The following is a 26,946-nucleotide window of genomic DNA, read 5'->3' as shown; positions in this document are numbered from 1 at the left end:
TATACTCATTCAGCATATTATGTTTTAGCCATCGAGGGTCAGAAAGGTTTATAGGAGAGTGTGAGGTGAAAGAAAGTCGTTTTGGATGAAATCCCATTATCTGCTACCATAGTATTACCATAAATGTCTTTTTAATACAGATCCACATGTTTCTCAGGATGTATACAAATACTGAGTTAAAATGCTAAATAGTAGCCTGCAAAATAAATGAGTTGGTTTGGTGTGTGTACCTGATGACATTTTTTGTTGTTGTTTTTTTTCAGCTTTGGAAATCCTACGCTAGATGAAAGGAGTATCCTTGCCCCACTGTATCAGTGCTGCATGTAAGTAGGATGTTCAGAGGAGCACAGTAGAAGTCAATAGGTCCCAAACTGGTGGGAGAATAGGCAACACATCATCTTGAATAAAAGATCCACACTCTCTGCTACGAGAAAATGGCTTGCTTTCCTATTGAAATAAATGCTTGTGGCTCAAAATAAAATACACATTTTAAGTTAGTTAGAATGCTAGCTAGGATAGGGTTTAAATGGTTTTTAAATATCCTCCAGGGACCGAGCCACTGCCTGTTTTAAAGATCACAACACCATCATCTTACTGAGCATCCATTGTTTGTTTTGGATTTGTTATCTTCACCGCCTCATAAATTTGTTGACTTGGTCTTTTTTTTACCTTATGTGACCTTATTCTCCACGGGCATTAATTTCCTTCACAGGTATTTGTTTCCTTTTGTATGGGATGAGTTAACTGCAGCTTGAAAACACATTCACTTCACCTATACCACAAACTGTTAGACATACGTTTGCAGTACTTAATGGAAAAAAATGTAGACTGCGTTTGGCAGCATGTTGACTGTATCACTTCGTGCTTAGTTATCAGATGTTGGGAACTGGTTTAGTGGTTATCACTGGGAGAGCAGTAACAATTGTTTGTTTGGGGGTATGTTGACTGCTACTCCTCAATTTAATGTCTATCAGTCCTTGATAATAGGTTGTTTTGTATCCACATTGATATACTTAGCGAATGAGATCGAGAGATTGAACGTTTCTTTGAAACAGGTCCTTTAGAAGTATTTTTAGCCTGTCTGCAGGTTAAACTGCATGAATTTCAATCACTTTTTTAGAGGAAAAAGTGAGACAATTCAAATTTAAAGTCGCTGGGGAAAAATCCAGTGACTACAACCATCTTTCACAACTAACTTTCGAAGGATGAAATAAAACAAGTATTTGCAATGCAACCGGTCTTGCATTTGCTTGAGCTAGAGCAATTAGCATTGTAATCTCCTAACCTGACTTTTCTTGCCACATAAATTGAAAATTAAAATAAAACAGTTTCACATAACTAACTGGACTTTTCTTGCGATATAAACTGAATAGTAAAAGTTTCACATAAGCGAGCTGACGGCCGCCATCAGTGCAAAGCAGACACACAAAGGGAAGTAAAAGTTCACTCGTACTAAAACCTACCGGCAAAAGTGCAATTATCCATGTAACCGGCAAAAGTGCAATTATCTACGTAATGGGCAAAAGTGCAATTAACTATGTAACAGGGTCTATGTCATGCAAAGTGCTTGACTTCTGCCCAGCGAGATCGCACTACGAAAAAAGAGAAAAAGTAGTCAAAAAATCGGAAGGAAAATGTGGAGCCTCGTATGTTTTCAGTACTTGGTCGCCGCGCTCGAGGATGGCTAAACACCGGAATAGGCATGACTTATGCATGCCTTTCACTAATGAAAGCAAGCAGATTTTAAAAGGCAAGCTCAAGAGCCAATGAACGAAACTGACGTGACGTGGGCGTGGTTTGAAGCCCAAAGAGATATTACAACAAGGGGCAGAGCGCTTTGCGCTTGCCCATAAAAAGGAGACTAATCTAGCCACATTGACAATCAATTCAAGTTGTGGAGTGTAGGATTTCATGTGGGAGGGATACATTGTGTGTGGCTGATCATTCTTGGAGACCGAGAGTAACCACAGTGGTACAAGACTTTAGTCTTGGAGTGATTATCACAGGTGGCTCTGGCAGTGCACTACAGGAGGTCCTGCAAAGCGTATCTGTTGTGGTGTTGGAGGTTCCCATTTTACCGGACGCCAGTCCCATGTCAGTTACTGGGATAATTTTCCTCAAAGGAGAATAGTCTGTAGAATACTCATTCTGGAGTTTACAGTAAATCCTTTAAGTATTTTCAGGTATGACGAAAAGTTGTGGGTTGATAAAGATGCTTACCTTGGTTCAGTAGAAACAAAGCAAGAAAATCACAGCGCAACTCAGCAGTTTTAGAATAGCCACTGACTGGCTAGAAGAGATTATGTACTATGTGTGAATAGTCTTGATTTAGCAGCCAGATCAGATGGTAGTATGGTAGGTGAGAACAGATGCTGCATATACCATGTTTCACGACGTTGTGCTGGCCTCTTAGAAAAGCACATGCCGAGAGAGGGTAAATCTCCATCCCTCTTTGTGTACATAAGGAGATCAAACCGCAGCTGTATGACTGTTGTACCTGCATAAACAAGCACTGAATCAGCAAAGCCTGCTCCTTGGCAGTGAAGCCCCCAGGCAAGGAAGCCTAGAGTCTGCCCAAGACCACTGCTGTCTGGATAACAGCCAATGACTGATGTTTCCTGGAGGCTGGAGTCTAAGGTAAAGATACTACCCAGTATCAAAATGGGCAACCTTCTCCAATTTTTTCAGTGAATTTCATTCATGTTTATTTTGTAGATTTATGGCTCTTGTAATATCTACTTAGGAAAGTGCCTAAGTTGCAGTCATTGTCTGCAGGGTGGCATAATTCCTGGAATTGTGGGGAGCAGCAGAAGCGAGTAAAGTTATCCACTACGCTGAAGCTTTGCAACCTGGGCCACCAACAAGGGCCACCCCCGACTGACTCAATGCTGACTCCTTTGTCAAAACCATTTCAGCAGCATCTGCGAAGTCTCATAACTGCAGGTGAGCCAGATGTTTTGCAACATCCAGCAACGAAAAGCCATGGAGAACAGGCCTTCCTGAGTAAGATAAACCTTAATTCCTCAAAAATAATCAATTGTGTGGGCCAAAACGTATTTTCTTATGAAAGTTTGACAATTATGCTCTCTGAATGCATATGTCTCTTGGGCTGTTACACACATGCCTTTTGGGACATGATATAAATGGTGTTGCTGGCTTTGCCAGAGTGAATGCACAATGCCTTTGCTCATACAGTAAATGATGTCACTGTGAAGAAGGTTCTGGACTAGACACTTCAGAGTCTGTCATCTGTGCTGTGGATACCAGCCTCATTACTAGAGGACAAGCTTGGGTGTGTCCCACTGGATTCTCATGGGACGTTCATGCTTCCCTAAGGGATATGTTATTTAAGGCATATAAGTTCTTTATTGAAAAGGCTAATACAGCTTTAGAGAATTTTTTATAAAAACATTTTATAAATGTTAATACAAACAGTACAGTAGGTTGCTTTAACAGAGATGCATGAAAACCGCACCAACCTGATTCTTCCAGATCACCAACACATCCCCTAGTCCAAACCGAGGCTATTTGTTACATGAGTCTCTCCTTGTAGATCTACCCATTCATACCTTGATAAGTCTACAATTTGCCCCATACTTACATGTATTTGCCTGGGCATCTTCTTGCTGTGTAAGTGGTTTTCTCTATTTTCGAGCACCAATCCGTGCCATTCGTCCACATCCTTGTTGGAGGTGCAGAGGGGGAGTTCCAGTGTTCGGCTATATCTCTCTTAGCCAAAAGGATGCCTAGCCCCACCAGGATTCTGTTCCTGCGGGGTACTCTGTAATCTAGGATGCTCAACAGTGTTAGTTTGCAGTGCAGCTCTATATGTGTGCCCACCATGTGTGACAGGGTAGACAGAATATTATCCCAGTAGTTACTTATAACGACGGGACAAGACCACACCATGTGGAAGAAATCACTGTTCAAGTCTTGGCATCTGGGTCATGCTGGTGAATCGCGGATTCGGATTGCCCATAGCCATTGAGGTGTAAAGTATGCTTGGTGTACCAGGAGCAGCATATAGCGCTATATGCGGATGACTTCCTACCTTTTCTACGAGACACACGGGGGCCCTCGCAGGTGCTCGCTCCCTCTTGGACCACTTTGGCGACCTGTCGGGTTTACGAGTCAACTGGCAAAAAACCTGCGTATTCTCTGCAAAAATCCCCACGGACCAAACAACTGGATTTGGAACTGTTACAATGGGAGGCCTAGTGCCTCTCATATTTTGGAACACACATTTACCACGGTCCGGAAGACTTTTTAGAGGGCAACCTGGGGAAAGCTACACAAGACTTAAGAACTAGCTTGGAATTTTGGGGCACACTCTCACTTTCGTTGGTGGGGTGATGGGTGCTTTTATAAATGGTGGCTTTGCCCCATCTACTTTATTATTTTGTGGTACTACCGATATGGATTCCCCACTCCTGGTTCACTGAACTTGAACTCAATGATATTGGGGTTCCTGTGGGGCACAGGCAATAGACTGCTTCCACTCGTCAAACTCCAAAGGCCGTTAACAGAGGGGGAATGGCCATTCCAAATTTTAAAGCATATTACTTGGCAGGACAACTGCAGTGGCTGACCCAATGGATAGCAGCACGGTTACCACCAGATGGGGAGGCTTCTCTGAATGCCCTAGCGGTGAGTGAATTCGCTGGTATCCTCCTTCGGCCAGGGACCCCAGTAGCAGGAGAGACACAAGAGGTTTTGGTGGCACGAAAATGCTGGGATAGGTGTCTTCATAGAAGCAAGCTTAACATACCATATTCCCCTGCCATCCCGATGACGTTCCTGCTGGCGTTATCCCACGAGGGAGACTGGTGGAGGGGGCAACCACAAAGGGGGCTTTATATGGGCCATTTGTAGATTTTCAGTAAAGCTACTAGGGCATTTTTTCCTGCACCGTGCGGTGCCATCTACTATTAGCCGTTGTTGGAAACGAGGATTAGAAGAACCGTCCCCCTCAGAGATATTCCAGTATCTGGTCATTGCGGCTGGGAAATACAAAGCAGGTACGTGTCTTTACAGTAGACAGATCAGGAGCTAAATTCATTACTGACACTTAAGGCGAAGTGGGAAGAGGATCTAGATAACCACATAGGTGATAGAGACTGGGTACCTTTCCTGGAGGAAATACCCAAGGTGTCAAGGTGTCTTTCAATGCTTGCTTTAAGTCAATTAACCTTTATATACTCCACAGAGCCTACCTTACCCCAGTAGAATCAGTCGGTACTTTGGGGACATGGAGGCGAAATACCCTTGATGTGGAGAGTTACATGGGGAATTTTTACATATGTTTGGAACTGCCCACGACTAGTAGGCTATTGGGACAGGATTACCAACACAATGGTCTCGATCACAGAACAGGAGATCCCCTGTGCCCTGGGCCATTGCCGCCTTCGCTAGTTTTCATATACCTCAGAAACGAAAATAATGAGCCAGTTTCAGGGCTTGGCATACATCATAGCCAAAAGGGAAATCACAAGACTATGGAAGAAACCCAGGGGTCCCACTTATGAGGGCTTGAAGAGAGAGATGCTGAAATGGGTTGGATATGAGGGGGTGTTTAAAATGTAGGAGGCTTGAAGAAGACAGAGGTCAACCGATGGCGCAGTGGCCTGGGAAGCACTGGTTACGGCGCTGGACCTCCATGACTTGACGCTATCTGACACTGACCCCCACCTAACCCTAAACCTTCCCCCTCAGCGCAAACAGCACAGGGACGGCTATAGTTTAAGTAGTGAACACAGACCACAATAGATAGATGTATGGACGTCAATTAGGGATATCGAGACAGCTAAACTGTAGGAAAGTGCCCTCTTTTTGGCATGGTTACCTCTACTTTTTGCCTGCTGCCAGTGTGGTTTGACTGTGTTCACTGGGATCCTGCTAACCAGGACCCTGGTGACTGTGCTCTCTCCCTCTAAATTTGGTTGCTTAGGACTTAACATTTGGCAAATTCGTGCCACCATGTAAGCCCCTAGTGTATGACACCTAGGACATTGGGGCATCAGGGGTTCCAAGTGGGCTTCAGCATGTATTATGCAACCCAGGGGGAGCCCATGCAAAATGTTTCTGCAGGTTTGCCATTGCAGCTTGAGTGAAAAGGTGCATGCACCCTTTCACTACAGGTCACTGCACCAGATCACTGTAAGTCACCCCTATGGCAGACCCTCCTAGCCCGGAGAAAAGGGTGCAAGCACCTGTGTGTGAGCATGAGCAGAGGTGCCCCTACAAACTCCAGCTCCATTCTCCTGGACTTCGTAAGTGCAGGGAAGCCATTTTACCCATGTACTGGACACGTCACTACCTGTGTCCAACTACATAATGGTACCTCCGACCCTGGGCATGTTTGGTATCAAACATGTCGGAACCATACCCCAATACTGTTGCCAGTATTGGTTGTATGATTCCATGCACTCGGAGAGACTCCGTTGGGGACCCCCAACATTACTCCTACCAGTCTTACGGAGTTTTCTGGGCAGCCCACACAGCTACCATCCCACAGACAGGTTTCTGCCCTCCCGCTGCTTGACCAGCTCAGGCAGAAGAAGGCAGAACAAAGGATTTCTTTTGGGAGAGGGAGGTTACAAAACGTGAGATCCTGATGCAGTCCCGGAATCCGTTTAGCTGCGCCACCTGAGTCATCCACGTGCCTTCCCACAAGGGGGTCTCCAAAGTAAGTCTGTGGTCCCGCTTGATTCGATGCAGGCAGCAGTCCACACCCTGAACACCATTGGATCGGTTCCGGGAGATTGTCGGGATTGGTTGTGCAGTATAGGACACCCGTCATGGAGCTGAAATCTACAAGAACCTGCTCTCCCTGAAAAGTCTGGTCTCCCCACCCCGTATGTATCAAGTCGTAAATGGTCAATAGTTGGGCTGCCCAGTACTAGAGGCGTATATTGGGTATCCCTAGCCTGCCTTTTGTATACCATGCATACACAGTTGTTCAGGGCTACACATGTGGGTTTGCCTGCACATATGAATTTCCTCCCCATTGCTATAACGTAAGTGAACCAGGATTGTGGCATATGGAGTGTATAGTTCTGAAGGGTATATAGGAAATGTGGGAGCACCAGTATTTTAAAAACAACTGCCCTACCTATGAGGGTCAGGGGGCGCTTGTCCTATCGGGCCACGTCCTCTCAGGCTCTCCTCACTAGTAGGCATAAGTTGAGGCTCCAAGTGAGGTCTGATTCTCACGAGACGTGAACTCCCAAATACAGGAGTCTGCATATGGGGAGTTTGAGGGGCCAGTTCTCGTCTTGGAAGTCTCCTTGTATTGGATTTTGTCCAGTTAACCATTAGGACTAAGGCCGTTCCAAAGGTCTCAAGGATTTGAAGAAGTGGGAGCCCATCTTGGCCTGGTTCATGAGGAACATCAGGACATCATCTGCATACAGGGCTATCTGCTTCTCAGTTGCCAGGACCCAGTCAAAGCCCCACACCTGGGCATGCACCGCCAGCGGTTCAATGGCCAGTGCAAACAGGAGGGGAGACGAGGCAACCCTATCTAATTCCTTGCCGAATTTGGGAATGTATGAGCTAGCACCCCATTTATGTGCACCTTGGCACACTGGAAGGTGCAGAAAACCTGGACATAAGCTCGAAATTTGGGCCTAAACCCCATTTTCAGGAGGTTTTTTTCGAGGAGAGCCCCTGCATGGAATAAAATCGCTTTTCGAAGTCAATTAACTGCATGGCCACAGATCCCCCTTGAGACTTGATGCACACCAGTGCCAAATGCTCCCTCTTGATACAGTACTGTGTTCTCTGACGGGAAATGAACCAACATTGGTCTGGATTGACCAACTGGGGTATCACTTGTTTCAGTCAGTTGGCCAGGATTTTGGCATATAGTTCAACCTCTTTATTGATCAGTGAGATGGGTCGGTAGGCGACAGTGTGTTGGGGGTCATCCTGCTTTGGGCAGGACCACTAGGGTGGCTAAGTCTGCGTTGAGTGGGATGTAGACCTTCACGCTCGCCTCCCAGAACAGGTCTAGGATAGGGGTATAATATCCGGCCAACTCGCTTTTAGTACTCCAGCAGGAATCCATCTGGACCCAGCATCTTCTCAGAGTTAGGTTCAAAGACAGCCTTTTTCACCTCCTCGAGTGTTGGCTCATGTTCCAGCGCCTCGCTTTCCACCACTGTCAACCAGGACATCAGTAGTTCCATGACTAGAGGAGTGGTGAATTTGAAGTTTGGGTGCTCCCATTCTGGGTATACCCATTTGTAATATTGGGCAAAAACTGTTGCAACCCCTTGGGTGTCTTCTATTGCTTGGTCATCCCGTCCAGCACACGGGACCACTCTAGACTCTGCCTCTTTGGTGGCTAGCGAGTGTAACAATTTACTAGACTTGTCCCCCCAGGTGCACCCCTTCGTACCAATGCCATCCAACATGTATGGGCCTCCTCCAAGCACAACTGCCATAGGGACGACCTGTCGACCTCCACCTGACGTGCGCCAACTCTGTGCGACCAGTTGGGTCCTTTTTCTCCAAGACCAGGATGGAGGCCTCTAGCTCCGTGATTTCAGCTATGCTCTTGCACGTTGTACCCCCTGGCCCACGAGTGAAACACCCCCCCTCATTGTGTTCTTGAACGCCCCCACAGTGTCCTGGGCGAGGTCACAGTGCCTTTGTTGAGGTTAAGAAAGAGCCTCAGCTCTTCGTGCAAGGTGCTCAGTGAAATTGTCGTCAGTAAGAAGCTACACGTTAAGGCGCTACATTGGGCGCTCCTCACCAGCCGGTGTACCGAGGTTAAACACCACTGGCATGTGATCTGAGATCCCCCAGGTAGTATCTGCGTCCCCTGAAGTGTGCAGAAGATAAAGCCCCAGAAAGAACAGGTAGTCTATACAGGATGAGGAGCTATGTGCCGCCGAGGCATAGGTGTACTCCCGTCCGTCAGGGTTCCATGTGCACCACGCCCCAGACTCACTGCCTAGTGTGCTAGCCCCTTCCTTTGCCTCAGTGGACCACCTGTCGACCTGCACGAGTCTAGGTTGTCGATGTCATTGAAGTCTCCTACCACCACCACCTTACCTGGTGAAAGGGCAATGATTAGATCCATGAGGGCCCGCAGTGTGTTTTATTGTGTGGCTGGCGGGAAGTAAACACTGATCAGTTTATTGTGGGTGATCTCCGTGGACCCTTCCAGGATTATGTAGCTATTGTGGGGATCCAGTTTATATACCCAAAAGTGTCTTTGAAGTGGGGGAAGACTTTAAAGAGTAGTTTTGAAGTGCACAAGGTCCCCTTTCAGTACAGGTATGTCTGCCAGAGTCGCAGTAGGGGGTTTGGCAGTCCATTGTGTGAGGGCAGGCCACTAGCCTTTGAAATGTAAGTGTCCAGCCCTTCCATCATTCCAGCCCAGAAAGACCCATTTATTATGCAGATGAGTGAAGGTGTGACTGAGTATCCTCTGTTTGTGGTTGTCTGGGTGAAATGCACAAGGCAGCTGTCAACCAGCCTAGCCAGACATGGATTGGAGACTGGCTGTAAGGCACAGATGGATTTCAGTGCAGAGAAATGCTCACCTTCTGAAAGTGGCATTTCTAAGATAGTAATATAAAATACAACCTCACCAATAAGCAGGATTTTCTGTTACCATTCTGGCCATACTAAACATGACCTGTTGACCCCTTTCTGATCAGAACTACCCCTTTCTGATCAGAATCTACCACTCACACAGTATATGAGGGTAGCCCTAATGTTAGCCTATAAAAGGAGCAGGCCTCACAGTAATGGAAAATGAATTTAAGAGTTTTCCACTACCAGGACATATAAAACACACAGGTATATGTCCTGCCTTTTACCTACACAGCACCCTGCCCTATGGGTTACCTAGGGCCTACCTTAGGTGTGACTTATATGTAGAAAAAGGGGATTTTAAGGCTTGGCAAGTACTTTTAAAGGGCAAGTCAAAGTGGCAGTGAAATTGCACACACAGGCCATGCCATGGCAGGCCTGAGACATGGTTAAGGGGCTACTTATGTGGGTGACACAATCAGTGCTGCAAGCCCACTAGTAGCATTTAATTTACATGCCCTGGGCACATGTAAAGCATTTTACTAGGGGCTTACAAGTAATTAAATATGGCAGTTGGGTATGAGCCAATGTCACCATGTTTTAGGGAGAGAGCATACGCGCCTTAGCACTGATTAGCAGTGGTAAAGAGCACAGAGTCCTAAAGCCAGCAAAAATGAGGTCGGAAAAAGAGAAGGAGGAAGGCAAAAAGTTTGGGGGTGACTGCAGAGAAGCCATTTCCACCAACCGTCAGCAGCCACATAGGTGTGTGGGCAAGAGTGAACTGCCAATCCAGGTGTGGCAGCCCCCACAACCGGAAATGCCGGCAATATCAGGGGACCGGCAGGCATAGTTGTGTCATCTTTGCCGTGTCTGTGGACCTGTGTGTGCGGATTGACGTGTCAAGCAACCACTGTAAGGTATCAAGAAAGAAGCAAACCAAAACAGCAAACTGGAAACCGCCCCTCCCCCTAATTCCCCTCCCACACTATACTTCCCACCCCAAAGAAGCATCTGTTGTCCAATCCCAAAATAAACATTGAATCAATCAGAAAGGTTTCTGTTCAGGTGGGCTGGGCATGACATGCTCCCTCACCCTGGGGGACCAAACTGGTCGTGCTGTGAGCAAGGATACTGTGCTGCTGGTGTGACAAAAGAATACTTGGTCCTGGGTATTCTCTACCCCTAGTTTTCACTCCTGTCAGTTCTCTGAGAGTCTTTCCAAGTCTCTGGCAGAGCTGGGTCAGGCTCCTTCGCCTCCCACCGGACTGACAACCTTTGTCCGCATTTGGTACTCCCCATCAAATTCCGTGGAAACTCCTGTATCCAGTGGGCCAACCTGTCGGGAGATCGCTTTCTACACTGTTTCTCCTGTGTCTCGGGCATGTTGTGGTTCTTGGTCCTGTGGGGAGAGGCAGGCTGCTATTGCTAGGTTTGGTTCACAGTCAGAGGCCACTGTTCAGTGAGCCAGGTCCATGCTTCTTCCGGGGAATCGAAGAACACAGTCCTTGATTCGTGAATGAACTGGAGACTGGCAGGCTATCATAGCATATTCAGCTGATTCATGGTGCACAGTCTTTGCTTCACTTGGATTAAGGACTTTCACTGTGTTTGGACCGCTTGGGTGTAGTCTGGGAAGAACGTTATGCAGCTGAATTGAAATGAAAGCTGAGTATTCGCTCTGGCACCCCGCAGGACTGCATCATGGTCTCTGTAATTAAGGAAACGCGCAATCTTCGGGCAGGGTGGAGCCCTGAGGGGGGGGGAGGCTTCTCTGCCAGTGACGTGTTGCCTCGTTCAAGTATCGAGCAGGGGGAGAGGGCCTCTGCATCGATCCATGATCTGATCCATTCCTCTAGAAATATTTTCAGGGACAACCCCTTTGCTTTTTCGGGGACCCTAATGAAACAGAGGTTGTTGCAGGGGCCCTGTTTTCAGAGTCCTCTGCTCAATCTAGTAGTGTTTTGGTGGTTTGGGGTTGTCGTGATTCATCTGAGGAAAAGCCATGTATGGTGTCCTGTAGCTACGAAATCCTCCCTTCTGCTCGGTCACCCGATCCACCAATTGGGCGAGATCTTGGTTGAGTAGGGCTACGTCTATGCACACTTACCCTGCCTTTGTTTCAAGAGCTGTTTTAAAGTCCAGGAAAAACAATTTATTGTCCCCACCAGGCAGGACTGAAGCCTTGTGATCCCCCTCTGCTCGCTCCCTTTGCCTCTCTAGTTGGCACTGTGAATTTGTCCATCTTTGTTTGGTCATGTTGGGCCCTTTCGACAGCCCATTTCGCCACTGTTTCCCTGGCATTTGGGTAGTGATGTTCAAGTGGGCTGTTGAGTGGTCTGGTAATCCGTCCCAAGGCTGTCCCCTGCTGCCACCTGACCCGCTTGCACCCAGGAGGCCTACCTGGGCAGCACAAAATAGTCAGGCCCTTGTGGTCAGTATGATGATTGTGCCCCACTGGCATACCCATCGGGCCCTGCTACCTTTCCGGCCATGTGGTGGGGAGGAAGAGAAGCAGTAGGCTCTCTGCTGTAGCACTTGGTCCCCATAGGGTGCTGGTCTCCCTGTTGGGAGGTGGGTATGCTTTGATGGTAGTTTGATTACAAGGGAGCCCGGACCCCACCATGTCTGTTCTCTCCCTGCATGCCACGTACCTGTATATTTGTGGTGTGTCGAGCAGGATCTTGTTCTGTGTGGGTCTCCAGCTGTTCAGGAGCTGTATTTGCCGTATATAGCACCCCCCCTCCTCCTCCTTTGGATGGTTCTCGTGTGGCTCAGGGTGGGGAGTATGGGGGTGGGGCAGAGCACTGTTCTCTGGAGCTAGGGCCTCAACATTACCGGCACCAGGCAGGAGATCCCGGGCCTGCTCTGAACATAGACACCTAAGCCCCCGGCCCAGCCCCTCGCCCGTGCGAGCTTTCAGGTGCTCTGGGACGGGGACCTCTCCGGCATGCAGCTCCATGAGGCAATGCAGGTGGGCCTCTGGCGGTGCAGCTGTAGTAAAGGTGCTGTTGCCAAGGTTCTGCTGCAGGCACAGGCTGGGACAGAGTCTTACGGCCCGGCCACCCTCTTGCAGCGCACAGCCTGCAGATTTTGCCCTTCGATCCTGGGCTCTGGATGACACTGGGACACAGGCTTGCCCAGGCTCTCACATGGGTGGGGAGCGTTGGGAGCCCCACACCAACCCTTTAGGGGCATGCCAGCACCCCAGTGGAGTGGTCTTCTGGAGATATGGAGTGGGCGCTCAGTGGCTTGTGCCCTCTATCTTTGCAGTTTAGGCCTCGCCCAGCCAACAGAAAAATTTAAACACAGAAAAACTAGACTTGCTCACAGAGGTTATTTTTCCTTTCACACCAGGTCCACCAGCAAAACAGAACATTCAGAAAATAGTAAAGGGATGTTTAATTTTGCCAGCTACAACCCTCTCAGCCTGTACAGCAACCCATGTAGACTTGTTTACATGGTGTGTGTAAAGGGTGTTTCAAACTACGAGGTTAGCAACAATCCTTGTCGTCTTTTCCAGGCACAGCTGTTAAACCTTGTTCTTTTGGTCACCAAGCAGTCTCATGTTGAGACCGATGGTGGCAGAATTCAAACTTGCCTGCTTTACTGGCATTCTTTTGCATCGGGCCAATTGGTCCTTCTTCTTTGTCACGTTGGTAATGACCTTTACTTTCTGGGCGCACCTCCCCATCCCCCCTTAGCTTACTCTTAAGGCACAGTGTGGGGCACACCACTATTCTGTCAGAGACAGAGATAATTTTTCTAGTCAAAGGGGCAATCAAACTGTACCAAAGGTATTAAGAGGACTGAGGTGTCAGTCCTGGTAGTTTCTGGGTCCCAAGAAGGATTGCATGGGGGTGGGGGGGTAAAACTAAGAATTTGTCCACACCTCAGATTCTTGAAATCCTCCCTCAGAAAAGAGAAGTTCAAAATTACACTTGCTCAGCTTCTGCAGGTCTTGGGTGCTCATAACAGGATAGTGTCTGTGGACCTGCCTGATGTGTACATTCATATGCCAGTCCTGCTGTCCCATAGGAAGTATTCTTTTGTGGTAAGGCCAAACAACATTCATCTTACTGTACTGGTCACATAATCCACTCTGGTTCTTATGAAGGTCTTGTATGTTCTTGTGGCTCGTATTTGCAGGTTAGGGATACACTTATTCCTGTACTTCAACAACTTCATTACTACCCAATCTGGGATTTTCTATCATCAATCCCAAATCTCATCTGTAGCCAGTGCAGAGGATTCTTTTTTGAGGTTGTTCTGAAGACAGTTGCCCTGAAGCCCTTCCTGCACCAGCAGTAAATTCAGAACAATCAACCTATGAACCAGATATTTCAGACGAGAGCTTCTGGTCCAGCCTTAATGGTTCTGAGCCTGCTTGGGATCTAGGCATCATACACTCTGCTGGTGACTCATGCTTGTTGGCATAAGTGGGTCCTTGAGTGGAATCTGCAGCCGCAGCATGCCTAGTCCTGGGATGCTTTTGAACAGAATCCACATCTCCGTGATAGCTCAGGACCTGTGGTGGTGGGTGATGGGTGCCAGTCTGCCATTTGGCAAACTGTTTCCAGAGCCTTAAAGGCCAGCTAAAGCAGGCCGATCCAGGAGTTGACTAATAACATGATTGGTGTGTTACTGCAACAAGCAGGGCAGAGTGAGGTCTTGTGCTGTCAGTCTAGAGGTTTTGATGACAGCAGGCACTTCATTAAATTTCCATGATGATCAATTAAAGAGCAGAATCCCTCAACCTAAGGGAAGATGTAGGCATCATCATACCAGTTGCAAGTGGTGTCAGTATCTGGAAGTAGCATGGAATATATTTGCCCAGTGGGAGTTTTCCCTTGGTAGATCTCTTTGCTACCTATGAAAACACTCACTTTCCAGCCTACTGCAATCTGGTTTTTCTTGCTGATTTACCTTTAGAAGATGTTCCATTTGCAGTGGGACTCCGGCATCCTGAACACATTTCTGCGCTGATCCTGTGGTAGTCTGATGCAACAGAGCATAGCTGATTGTGGTGGTCCTCTTACTGGGCCTGAAGGATATCCTACTCCATACTAATGTCCTTGAGCATCTGCACTACACGTTGGCTGCCTTCATGGGAGGGCCTGCTGCCCCAGCAGCAAGGCAGGGTGCTGCACCTGAACCTTCATAATCTGCACCGCAATGCATGGAGATTGAGCAGAGCCGATTGAGGAGATCTGGTCTACCATCCGAAGTAGTTGGTATTATTATGGCTGCTTGCAGCCACCCTTCTGCCAAATCAATTTATTCGTACTGCTGGTCCAAGTTTGTCACCTGGTCCATGGAAAAGCAAGTTGACCCTCTACAAGCTAGATTGCTGGATATACTTTTGTTTGTGTTATCTGTGGTCTTGAAAGGGTTGACTTTGGGTAGTGTTAATGGTTACTTCTATGCGTTTGCGCTCTTATATCATTTCCCTGATCACCCTTCATTATTCAGATCACCCATTGCAGCACATTTTGTAAGGGAGCTTTCACATGCTTCATTAGGCCACAGTGAGGCCTTTAGTTTGGTTACAACATTCTTGATGTGTTCTCTTTTTGAGTCTCTTCTCAGTTGCACTCTTGGGCTTTCTAATAGAGACTTTGAGCTACAGTTTCTTCACCTTTTGAATGTTCCCAGGCATCAGACTGGATCCGGAAACTTTTCAGCAGTACCTTTGCTCAAAAGTAGGTGATGGCGTGTGGCTCCACACTGACATTGTTCCCTCCGGAAATTACATGTGGAGCCTATAGGCACGGCTCTGAGGTCAGTTCCTTTCTTTCCATGCCTAAAAATGTGGAACCGTAACTACCTTTTGTTTCTTTGACACCATTACCTCATTCAAACATTTGTTCTACAGTGTTCAAGGGACATATAACCTCCCAAAGTGACCGACCTTACAGGGTTTAAAACCTATTTCAAACAAATGTCAGTGACGGAAGCTCCCCAAAAATGCCTGAGGTTGAGCCACTAATAAGGCTTGCAGTGATTGTGTGTTGATGAACCCGATGGCCATACAAGACCGCAAGGTGACACTAAATTGCCATGCACCGGAAGACTGGCTGAAGTCAAAAGTCCGGTCCCACACGGGATCCAGAAGTCCCAGAGACATTCCAGAGGTCGTTCTTCTTCTTGATCCAAGTCTTTGGGTATGTTGATGGAAAAAAAAAACCACAAGAAATATAAGTGGGATTGGGCCCCTTCCTGCCACTCACTCTCTCCGGAGAAGGTGTGAAAGTGGCACCATACTTCACGATTTCACTTCCAAAGTCATTTGACTTCGGAGCCAATCCAGTAACTTGTTCTGGCACAACCTAAGTTTCCGGGGCCATCTGCCACTCCTAAACAGATCCAATAGCCCTGCAAGGCCATTTTCTTACTCTGGATCCTTGCCTAGTCCTTCTGGCTTGCCTGTGGGCCCCATGGAGCCAAGAGGTTCTCTATGTGGGCCCTGAGAAGATCAAGGCAGACCTGGCCCAAATCCTCCAGTTTGCCCCGGATTGAGCACAGAGAGCATGGTATCTGGAACTTCTGGGCTTGAGCATCTGTCCTCCATTCAGCATAACCCCCTTCAGCAGGATCAGCTGTTGCAGCAGAAGGGTAGGCTTCTGCACCCGGGCCTTTGCAATCTTGACCTTCATGCTTGGAGGTTAAACAGCAACAGCTGAACACCTTCCTGGAGAGGTGGTTGATGCCATCTTGACAGCAAGACATTCCTTGAAAAAAACTGTCCATGCCTGTCATTGGACAAATTTATTGCTTGTTGCGGTACAATACAGGTAGACACTCTCTAGGCAAAGTTATCTGATGTTTTATTATTTATTTTGTTCTTGTTCTGGGCACAGTTAAAAGGTGCTTTTCAGCACTTTCAAACTGTTTGCAACAGCACTCCTTGTTTGTTTACAGTTAGGTGATTTTCGAAAGATTTGCAACTTTTGTTTTCTCCCTCTTCCTTTGTCATGACAAAGTGGGACCTTAATTTTGTCCTCACATTTCTGAAGCGCACGCCATTTCAGCCACTTCACAGCAGTTCCTTGTGGCTCCTCACTCTAAAAACAGTGTTACACCTTCCCATACCATTGCTGCAGCATGTGTGAGCGAGCTTTAAGCACTTTGTGTCCACCTGCTGTAAAACACCTTCTTTCCAGACAAACTGATTTTTTTCAAACACGGGCATCTTCCTTGTCTAAAGTTGTAATGCCAATACACATTGGTCGGATCATAAACTTTCAAGTGTTCTATGCTCTGCTTAACCCCTCTAAGGAGAAGAGAAGAGACTCCATTGATTGGACCCCAAGAGAACACTGAGTATTTACATAGTTTGTACCAAGGAAACTGGGTGGACAGTCAGCTGTTTATGGGGTTCTCTGGAGCGTTAAAAGGCAAGGCTGTGCAGAAGAGAACCATTTCCTACTGGATCGGTCTCTTGATTAAGGTGTGCTGTGCACTGGCTAAAGTGCAGCTTCCAGAAGGACCGCATGCTCACTCTGACAGGGCCAAAGTGCTAAGAATATGTTGGCACATGGAGTCCCTCTCGTGGACATTTTTCAGGCAAGTACACCAGCGTCCCTCCATATGTTCACAAAGCCGTATGGTCTGGTCAGTCAGGTTTGCTGAGAGGAGCATTTTGCTTGTTCAGTCCTGCAGGACTTTCTGGTTTGAGTCCATCCATAGATTCACCTCCAAATAGGTTCTGCTTTAGTATCTGTTCAAAACATGAGGAATATGCAGCAAATGATAGCAACTTCTAGCTGCAGATTCCTTACCTTTGAATTCCACAGGTGTCAGGCTGCTTCTGAAAACATTTGCTTGAGCAGTACCCCTGTGCGCACCATCAGGTGGCTCCGTTCGGTTCTGCGTGGTGTTGGTGCCAGATGTGACGTCGCTGTCACCTATATAGGCGCCACCCAGGCACGCGGACATCAGTTTTTTTCTTTCCACAACAGTTAATCTGGAGAGAGATACCCCTCTGTTGTTTTTTGACGGGCTATTTTTGACATTTGTCAAAGATTTTTTTTGAGTGTGTCGAGATGACATCTAGGAAGGCAGGGTTTAAGTCATTTGGCTCCTGTCACCGCGAAATGTCAGTTACAATATGCAGAATAGGTGAGGGTCTGTATCTCGAGCGGGACCACTAAAGTTGTGCTCAGGATACCAGGCCATGGCACCAAAGACTTTGAAGGAGTGGTCCCTAAATCTGCTTGTGGCATGGCAGTCAATGCCAACCGGTGCGACTCCTAGGAGGTCAAGGTCCTGGTTGAGGAGAAGGTCACAGGACTGCTCCTGGGGCTCCAAGTCCTCTTCTACCCATTTGTGGTCCTCAGTACACTTGAGAAAGAGGAAGAAGTCTAAACAGACTTTGCCTTGTCTGTCGGCCAACACAACGACTTCGGACCATCAGCGTTTCAGACAAGGTTCTGCGGAATCAATGACAGAACAGACTCCATTTTCAGGAGCGACCCCGCTCAAGTCACAACCAGATAAGGTCTGCCCTCGATGCTACCGATACAACCGCAAGGAATGTAAACACTGCCATTACAATAAGAAGGCATGCATGGTTACGCTCTTCTCGTTTTAAAATAGAAATTCAACCGGCAGTACTTAACATGCCTTTCAATAAAAAACACTTATTTGGGCCTGAGGTCGATATGACCATAGAAAAGCTGAGGAAAGACTCAGATACTGCCAAAGCATTGGGAGCATTATACACCACACAGTATAGAGGATCCTTTCGCAGGCCACAGTTTAGGGGAGGATCCAAACCACAATCCTCTGAAGCTTCTACCTCCCAGGCAGAGCAGGGACAACAGCAGCAACAATATCAAAGAGGGGAGTTTAGAGGGTCCTATAGAGGACAATATTTTAGAAACAGGCGAGTTCAAGCCTCAAAACAAGCCACTACACCATCCTAACAGTGACGTACTTCTAACCCCTCCATCCCACACATCTCCTGTGGGGGGAAGACTACAGCAATTCCACTCTCATTGGCAAAATATCACCACAGACAATTGGATGTTATCAATTATCCGCAATGGCTATTGCCTAGAATTAATCTCCACCCCTCCAAACATTCCACCACGTTACCACAAATTGTCCCCAGAACACAACGTTCTGTTACAACAGGAGGTACAATCTCTACTACTAAAACAAGCAATAGAAATGGTCCCACGTTCTCAGCAAGGAACAGGAGTATACTCACTATACTTCCTCATTCCCAAACAAGATGGCACTCTAATGCCTATCCTAGACCTCAGGCCTCTCAATCTATACATCCTGTCAGAACATTTTCACATGGTAACTCTGCAGGATGTCATTCCACTACTACAGAAACAAGATTACATGACTGCTTTAGACCACAAAGATGCGTATTTCCATATACCCATCCATCCAGCTCACAACAAATACCTCAGGTTTGTCATAGCAGGAAAACATTACTAGTTCATAGTTCTGCCATTCGGCATAACAGCTCCAAGAGTGTTCACAAAATGTCTAGCAGTAGTAGCAGCCTACTTAAGAAGGCAACACATTCACGTCTTTCCATATCTAGACGATTGGCTAATAAAATCAAGCAATTTTTTCACAATGCCAACAACACACTCCGTACATGATAGAAACCCTACGTACACTAGGGTTCACTCTAAATTACCAGAAATCTCACCTTCAACTAGTACAAGTACAACATTACCTAGGTGCTATTCTAAATACTCAAAAATCCCTAACATATCCAAATACACAAATGATACAGGCTTTCCAAAATCTCATACCACACATACAGCCAAATCAACAATACACTAAGATTTATCATGAAGATTCTGGAATGATGGCATCCTGCATAGCCATAGTACCACATGCAAGACTCAACATGAGGCCTTTACAACAATACCTCTCACAATGGTCTCAGGCGCATGATCAATTGCAAGATATCTAGTGTTGATAGACCGCCAAACACAAACGTCCCTTCAATGGTGGAATCTCAGCAATCTAATGAAGGGGCGGTCATTTCAAGACCTTGTGCCTCAGACCACCATAAAAACAGACGCATCAATTATAGGTTGGGGAGCTCATCTTCACCACCATAACATTCAAGGGGAATGGGATTCCAAACTGAAAGAATTTCACATAAACCACTTGGAATTATTAGCTGTGTTTCTTGCCCTAAAAGCATTTCAACCCCTTCTCAAACACAAGGTTGTTCTGATATGAACAGACAACATGACAACCATGTATTACCTCAGAAAACAAGGCAGGACAGATTTATCTCAATTGTCCCTATTAGCCTAGACAATATTGAAATGGGCGATTTACAATCACATTAATCTGATAGCAGAATACATTCCAGGAATACACAATCAGCCCGCAGATCTCCTAAGCAGAAATCACCAACAAACACACGAATGGGAGATTCACTTCCAGGTACTTCAAAAGTACTTTTAAAAATGGGAACCACCAGAAATAAACCTATTTGCAACAAGTGAAAACGCAAAATGCCAAAACTTTGCATCCAGACACCCACAACCCCTTATCCAATAGCAATGCTCTATAGATCAATTGGTCAGGGATATTTGCATACACTTTTCCCCCCTCTTCCACTCCTTCCCTTTAAGGTCAACAAACGATGTCAGACCTCTCTCACCATGATACTCATAGCCCCAACGTGGGCACAGCAACATTGGTACGCAACACTCCTAGACTTGTCTGTAGTACCTCATTCCAAACTCCCAAACAGACCGGATTTGTTAACACAAAAAAAGGTCAAATCAGGCAACCAAACTCCAGTGATTTGGCGGAAGTCATAGAATTTGGATACCTAAAACTTCCATTAGAATGTATGGAAATGCTTAAGCAGGCACGTAAACCTACTAATAGACAATGCTATGCTAACAAATGGAAGAGATTTGTTTACTACTGTCAATCTAAAAACACTGACCCACTTACAGCATCAATACAAGATATTGTATGCTACTTTCTTCATTTGCTAAATTCTAATTTGGCTTTTTCATCCATCAAAATTCACCTTACTCCAATAGCTGCATACTTACAGACTATTCAACACACTTCTCTATTCAGAGTACCTATTATTAAAGCCAGGAACACAGAGGCATGAAGCAAAGTAACTGATGTTCGCGCGCCTGGGTGGCACCTATATAGGTGACTGTGACGTCACATCTGGCGCCGCTGATGCCACATGCAATCGAATGGAGCAACCCGATGGTGCACGCAGATGTATTGCTCAAGCAAAAGTTTCTGGATCCAGCCTGATGCCTGGGAAATTCAAAGGTAAGGGATCTGCAGCTAGATATAGTCTCCACCAGGTAATGAGTTACCAAGCTAAGTAACTTGTTCTTTTAGTCTCTATTGGAAGAATGAGTTACTTGCCTTTAGTGACATTCTTTTTGGTAGGGACTGTTACCTAACCGCAGATCCCTCACTCACCCTTCCATCCTCCTCCATTCCTTGGTTGGCCTCTATCTATTAATAGGGTCCCTAGTCTAGGAATTTGGCACTGGCCACATCAATTTGCTTTTGGGTTCTGTGTACGGGGGTGTGAACCATCTCAAAAGGAAATTACATCAGCATGCTGAAGTAGCACCTATATAGGCTCCACATGTCATTTCTGCATCATTGTGGAGCCACATGGCACTACCTGCCAGCCCACAGGATATTGCTTAAAAGTTTCCGGATCCAGTCTGATACCACAGAACTACCCAAAAGGTGAGGAAGACGCGGCCAGATAGTCTCTTAACAGAAATAACTTTTTTACCAGAGGGGTACGTAACTTCTTCCTTAACACTGAAGTCCATGTTTCTAATTGCCATCACAGCTGTTCTTCACTTACGCATGCTGTAGGCCTGGTCAGTTCAGCCTCTGTATGCTACTCTTTTTCCTGCAAAACACATGTTTATGACCAATGCATTCTTTGTTTCAGTTATTGTGACCCCTTTCCCTGTTAGTTCATTCATCGTACTTCCTGGGTTCTTTGATCTGCCGCTCCTATCTTAAGTAGGAAGAGGAGAGGCTACACCAGTTGACTTTTTAGCATAAATCTTCTCTACCCACAATGTGCATTATTCCACCATCTAGTGGTTAGGTCTGGAAGAAGTGTATTTGTTACATTCTTTTTCTTTGTGGGTGTTAACCACGTACAGAACCCCAAAAGAACCTTCATTTTATCATTTAGCGTAAGCCCACAATGCCCCATTATGTAGTCCCCATTTCCAAGGCTTTTTTTTCGCCACTGCATTCCAAAGCATGAAAGAAGCTCTGTGATGGAGGAAGTTATCAGCCACACATCAATAGGATAGAGCGTGCCTTGTCAAATCACTTCAGTTTAAGGAATGGAACATTGAAGAACACCCTTGTTTGGTGATGAAGCTAAGCAGTACCGAGGACATTCGAAAGGCCCGCAGGAGAACCAGAAGAATTGACACAACCTCGACTAGCACTTCAAGGAATCCCTATTTTTCTCTTTGGAAAAATTTGACCACAAATGGTGGGGGAAGGGAGTCCGAGAATGATTATTAAGGGACATTCTAAAACCTGTGGGACTCTTTATATACACAGTATAGGGGGTGATGGAAAACACAGCCTCTAGGTTCTGTGCCAAGTGCCACCACAAGTTGGCCAGGAAGGATTGTCATAGAGTCTGCAATTTACTTTTACCAAAGGACCATTAGCCTGAGAGTGCTAAGCTTGCACAGCCTTTTGCTGAAAGCCGTAAAGATTAAGGGACTGATTAAGATGTTGGCGGTAATGGTCCTGCCATCGGTTTTCTGATGGAAAACCCATCCACCAGCTTGGCAGTCCACCCACCCAATTTAGATGTTGGCGGTCCTATAGGTGATAGAGTGCCTGAGTCCCGCCATCTCCGCCAGGAAACTTCATCCGCGTCGACAGCACCATTGGAATTGGTGTCTGCCGGCAGTACTCCAGCCACCCTTACCGCCGAGCTCATTTGGATGTGTTTTCCCTCCACACCTGAGATGGCGGATTGGAGGGAAAATGAAGTAAAAACCTACCTTTTTTCCTGTTTCCACTTCTGTTTTCGACTGGACACCTTCTGGTGCTGCTGCCACTGGGATCGGTTTCAAGGGTTGTATATGCAATTGTGTGCTTATATATTAATTAAGGACCAGCATCTTCCCATAAAGAGAATAGAGGCTGTAGACGCACAGCACATGTGAAGGCAGGTTTGTAGCATTAATTGTGTTTTCTTACCCACAAAAGGGCACACACAGTGAAAGTGTCGCGAGAAGTAGACACCCTTGTTTACTAATGGCTAACTCAATAAGAAGTGGCAAATCGGGAGAAGCGCGAGGGATGAGATTGTTTAGATGAGAACTCCTGTCTCTAAAGACAAAGCACATGAGAAGCTGGGAAAGCTTCCTGTGTTTCAGACAGACAGTGTTGGCAGCACTGCAGTCAGAGCCCGCGCACTCACACACTGCTACCATCACCTGAGTAGCGGCACGTTTACAACACTACTAGTACTGTGGGCAGAGTATCTGCACGCTAAACAATGCTGGCACATTGTTTAATGTGTGCAAACGGTACTATGGAACACCACAGCACATTGTACTTCACCCAGATTATGCACACACTTAGTATTAACAGCCAGAGTAAACACACGCGTTGTAGCCCCACCCCCACCCCTCCTGCAGCTACAGTCACTAGTATCAGCAGGGCAACCTTCCTGCTGACATGAAAGGAATAGCCTAAAGAGTGTGATTTTAAGTTAAACAAAAGCGCTATGAGGTGACCTGGTTTAACCATGCCATAGCGCTTTTTTTCTGTTAAGCCAACATTTTAAAAAAACACAAACAAAAAAACAACAGCAAGGGGGGGTGGGGCAGTTGGACAGTCAGCACGAGAGGGGATGGTTCTGCTGTTTGGGGCTGAGTCTTTTAACTTCTGTGTAACCTGAGGGATAGCCTCCCTGTGTAAGGCCTGGCTGTTGAAGTTACATGCAGATCTTAGTCAGATGGCTAGGGCTGTAATTTTTGTTTTCCAGAGAAATAGCACTGCTGTTTAAAGTTAGAGACTACGTGGCCACTGTAACGTTTAGGATACATCTGATATGTCAGGCCTAAACACGTGAATGCTGTCTCACCCTATTCCATCTATTATTTAGATGGCAAGACTCCCCTTAATGTTTGGGCATAACCAATACGATTCTTTTGATTTCACAAACCCTCTTTAAACCTTCAAGTGCTGCAAGCCTTGTGTTGGCATTACAGACCCCTGAGCAGAGGACGCGATTTCAAAGATGCATTGGCCTTACCGACCCTTAAGAAGGAGGTGCCATACCCTAGGGACAGATTGCAACCTTGTGTTGGCATTATGGAGTCAAGAGCCCTGGGGGGGTGGGGTCTTATTCTTCAGGGGACCCTTGGTGAGCACAAGGCCACTGAATTTCTGTTTGGGAGGCTTATATTGTGTGCGTAAGGATGGGGGGGAAAAGGGGCATCATTTACATCACTGCATCCCAGATATGGGTTTATGGCTCTGCGTGACATGAGAATTAAAGGGCTTGACTATGCCCTGGGTAATACAGAGTATCCAAGTTAGTTCGCTGGGGCAACTCTTTTGGGGCGGCCCTGCCCTGGAGATAGCCTCTGAAAACTGATGTACCCTGCTTGGAGTGCGCAGTACTGCAAATCCCGCTGTGTCTCAGAACGCACTGGATGTCTGCAGTGGTGCTGGAAGCACTGTTGGACTATGACAATCGTTTGATGAATGCAATGTGTACATAGCAGTGCTTCCTGTAATGTCTGCTTTGTGGAGACCAGAGGCTGCAGAAGTTAAAGTTAAAAGCGCAAATAGGCGGCCAGGTTTGAGTGCCATAGCAGTTTTTTGTGTTGAAACAACATGTAATAAAAAACAAACAAACAGCAAAGAGGGTCGGGCGGACAATCAACACGATGGGGGGTAGCGAAACGGCGGATAGGTAAAGAAATGACAGAGAGCTGAAGGAGGGGGTGGGAAAAGAAATGATGGATAACTATAGCAAGCTACAAACTGTAATGCAGAATGCGAAGCTGGAACAAAATAAACAAGCCACGAACTGGAATGCAGAAGGCAACACTATATCGAAGGAGGGGGGCAGCGAAGGAGTGCGAGTGGGAAAGATGTAAGGTGAAAGCCAGGAAGAGGCTGAAAGACAGCAGGGAGGAGAGAGATGACATGCTGATGCACTCATATGAAGCGGTCACTCGTAAAGTAAAAAAATAAGTATCTGTTGGGTGGAAAGACACTGGCATGTAGCCAATGGCAGTGACAAGAAGGAGTACTTGGTCCAGAATCCACCCGACGGCAGGATGGCAAAGCAGCAGAAAGTGAAAGCAGACTACGTGCTGGCCAAATCAGAAGCACATACATTAGACTAAGCCAATGGAAAGTTCAGGTAAGTAGGGGGTGGAGTCTAAGCCCCTTTTCAGATTTTTTTTTTTTTATCAACAAAATATTTTGCAAACACACACGTGCAGGCAAAACCTAAAAAGGGAGCGCTCTGGATTGAAACACAAAGTTTACCAGTGCAGGCAATCCTTCAGACTCTTCCTCAAACCTAAAGGGTGATTGTGATCCGAATAAAGATAATCCTCTACCTCACAAGAGAAAACCAAGATGTGCCTATGGTTTTGAAGCTAAGAAAAAGGTGCTCCACGTCGAAGGAGATGGCAGCAGCTCAATGTCTAGGTTGTAGCTCTCATAGAAAAGAAGTTTTATGAAATGCTCAGTTCATGCAGAATAGCACATAAATTGGTCAGTAAAAGGACTGGAACAAGATGGACCAATTCTTGGTCTTCATTTCCCTTTTCTGATTAAAATTATGATGGAGGTTGGAAATGATTAACCAATTTTAAACTACCCTTTTTGCTCTCCTCTTTTTGGACTGGTGGTTAGCTCTTTTCCACTAGTCTTCACACCAACAGTTACGGCTGACAGCTCCCTTCTTGGGAGCACGTCAGGCATTGCAGTGCCGGCCTGACTTGGAGCAATTCCCGATGATGATGCCGGTCATCCAATGGGATGCTTGAGGGCTTTGCTCCTGAATATCCAGGTTCCCTAGACCTTTTTTGTCTTTTAGGAACAGTGTACTCTATATGTGTTTATGACTAAGATGGGAGACCGTACACAGGACCTTTAACCTCCCGGTCCCTACCCCTCTTGATGATTTTGTTGATGGAGGATAAACACTGGCACCAGAATGTTTGGCAAAAGTTTCACCACATCCCGGATGCCACAAGATTCATGTATACTCTTTTCTAGGAAGCTGCTCATAAAGGGAAACTCATGCACATTACTTCCAAGAGCGTAGCCAAGAATATTCATGCCATACACACTGGGCATCACGATCAATATAAAGAAGTAATCAATGCATCCATCTCAGAAGAAAACTTTTCTGGGAGCAGAAATAAATACTCTGAAAACAATTGCTTTCCCCACTGAGAGGAGAATCGGACACTTCAAGAACAAGTTTCTTCTTTACTGCAAGTCACACTCCCTGACAGTAAGGTCATTGATGAAGTTGTTGGGAATTATGGCATAATGCATTCCATTGATTCCACTCACAAGACTACTTGTGCCATTACAGTAGTGTATGGAGAATTAATGGTCGCACTTAAGGGGTGGAGTAGGTATAATGTACTGATTACGCATCAAGTGCAAAAGGAATTGGAATATGACAAAGAGAAGGCATTTCACACAGCCAGCTCCTGTTGTGGCAGGCGTTATGGATGCATCACACACTTGATTTGGGGCACCCATGGGGAACATGATGGTCAGGGGTGCACTGGTTATAGAAGGAAGCCATTAAACTCTAAAGGATTTGTTTTTAGCCTGTAGGGCTTTTCAGTAAGTTACACAGAGGAAGACAGTTGAAATACAAACTGACTACATTAGAAGAAGTGTTCTATACAAGCAACTCCCCTCTCCCACCCCCCAAACTGAGCTGCTGCTTCCTTTTTCTTTACGTGGGATGGCCATTGTAGCCCTGCTCCATTTTTGTCTTCTTGTCATAGCATTTGACCACCTGACTCTGCCACATTGATTGTGTATAATGTGCATGTCAGGCAGTGAAATGGTATTGGGCAGTTAGAACAAGGCACAGAGTCCACATACTGAGATGGAGCATTGTGGACTTACACGTGATGTCATAGGGAGGTCCTTTCGCCCACCTGTTGTCAAAGCCCACAAAGGAAAAATATAACCTTTACAGTTTCCCAGCCTCTAGGTGGGAATAATGTGCAGCAAGTGAATCTAGAGGAATATCAAACTGACAATCTATTCTTACAGGTAAGTAACCCATTTCATACACAGTGTGCCCTTTGTTTTTATGTTGTTAAGACGTACTGAACGGATGATCAGCTGTTTGTTTGATTCACTGGTGCA

The 26,946-nt window shown here is 46.3% G+C and overlaps 1 protein-coding gene across 2 annotated transcripts in view; it reads left to right on the top strand.

Annotated features, from left to right (window-relative positions):
• The window catches only part of FAM20B (FAM20B glycosaminoglycan xylosylkinase), a 139,165-nt gene that overhangs the window by 109,455 nt on the left and 2,764 nt on the right, over window positions 1-26,946 (top strand). For both annotated transcript variants that reach the window (XM_069231542.1, XM_069231541.1), the window contains one exon: window positions 264-323. In XM_069231542.1, coding sequence (XP_069087643.1) covers window positions 264-323 — 60 coding nt within the window. The remainder of the gene's footprint in view (window positions 1-263; window positions 324-26,946) is intronic.

This window comes from Pleurodeles waltl, chromosome 4_2 (assembly GCF_031143425.1).
Source record: "Pleurodeles waltl isolate 20211129_DDA chromosome 4_2, aPleWal1.hap1.20221129, whole genome shotgun sequence".
Taxonomy (NCBI): Eukaryota; Metazoa; Chordata; class Amphibia; order Caudata; family Salamandridae; genus Pleurodeles; species Pleurodeles waltl.
This window is presented reverse-complemented; position numbering and strand designations above follow the sequence as displayed.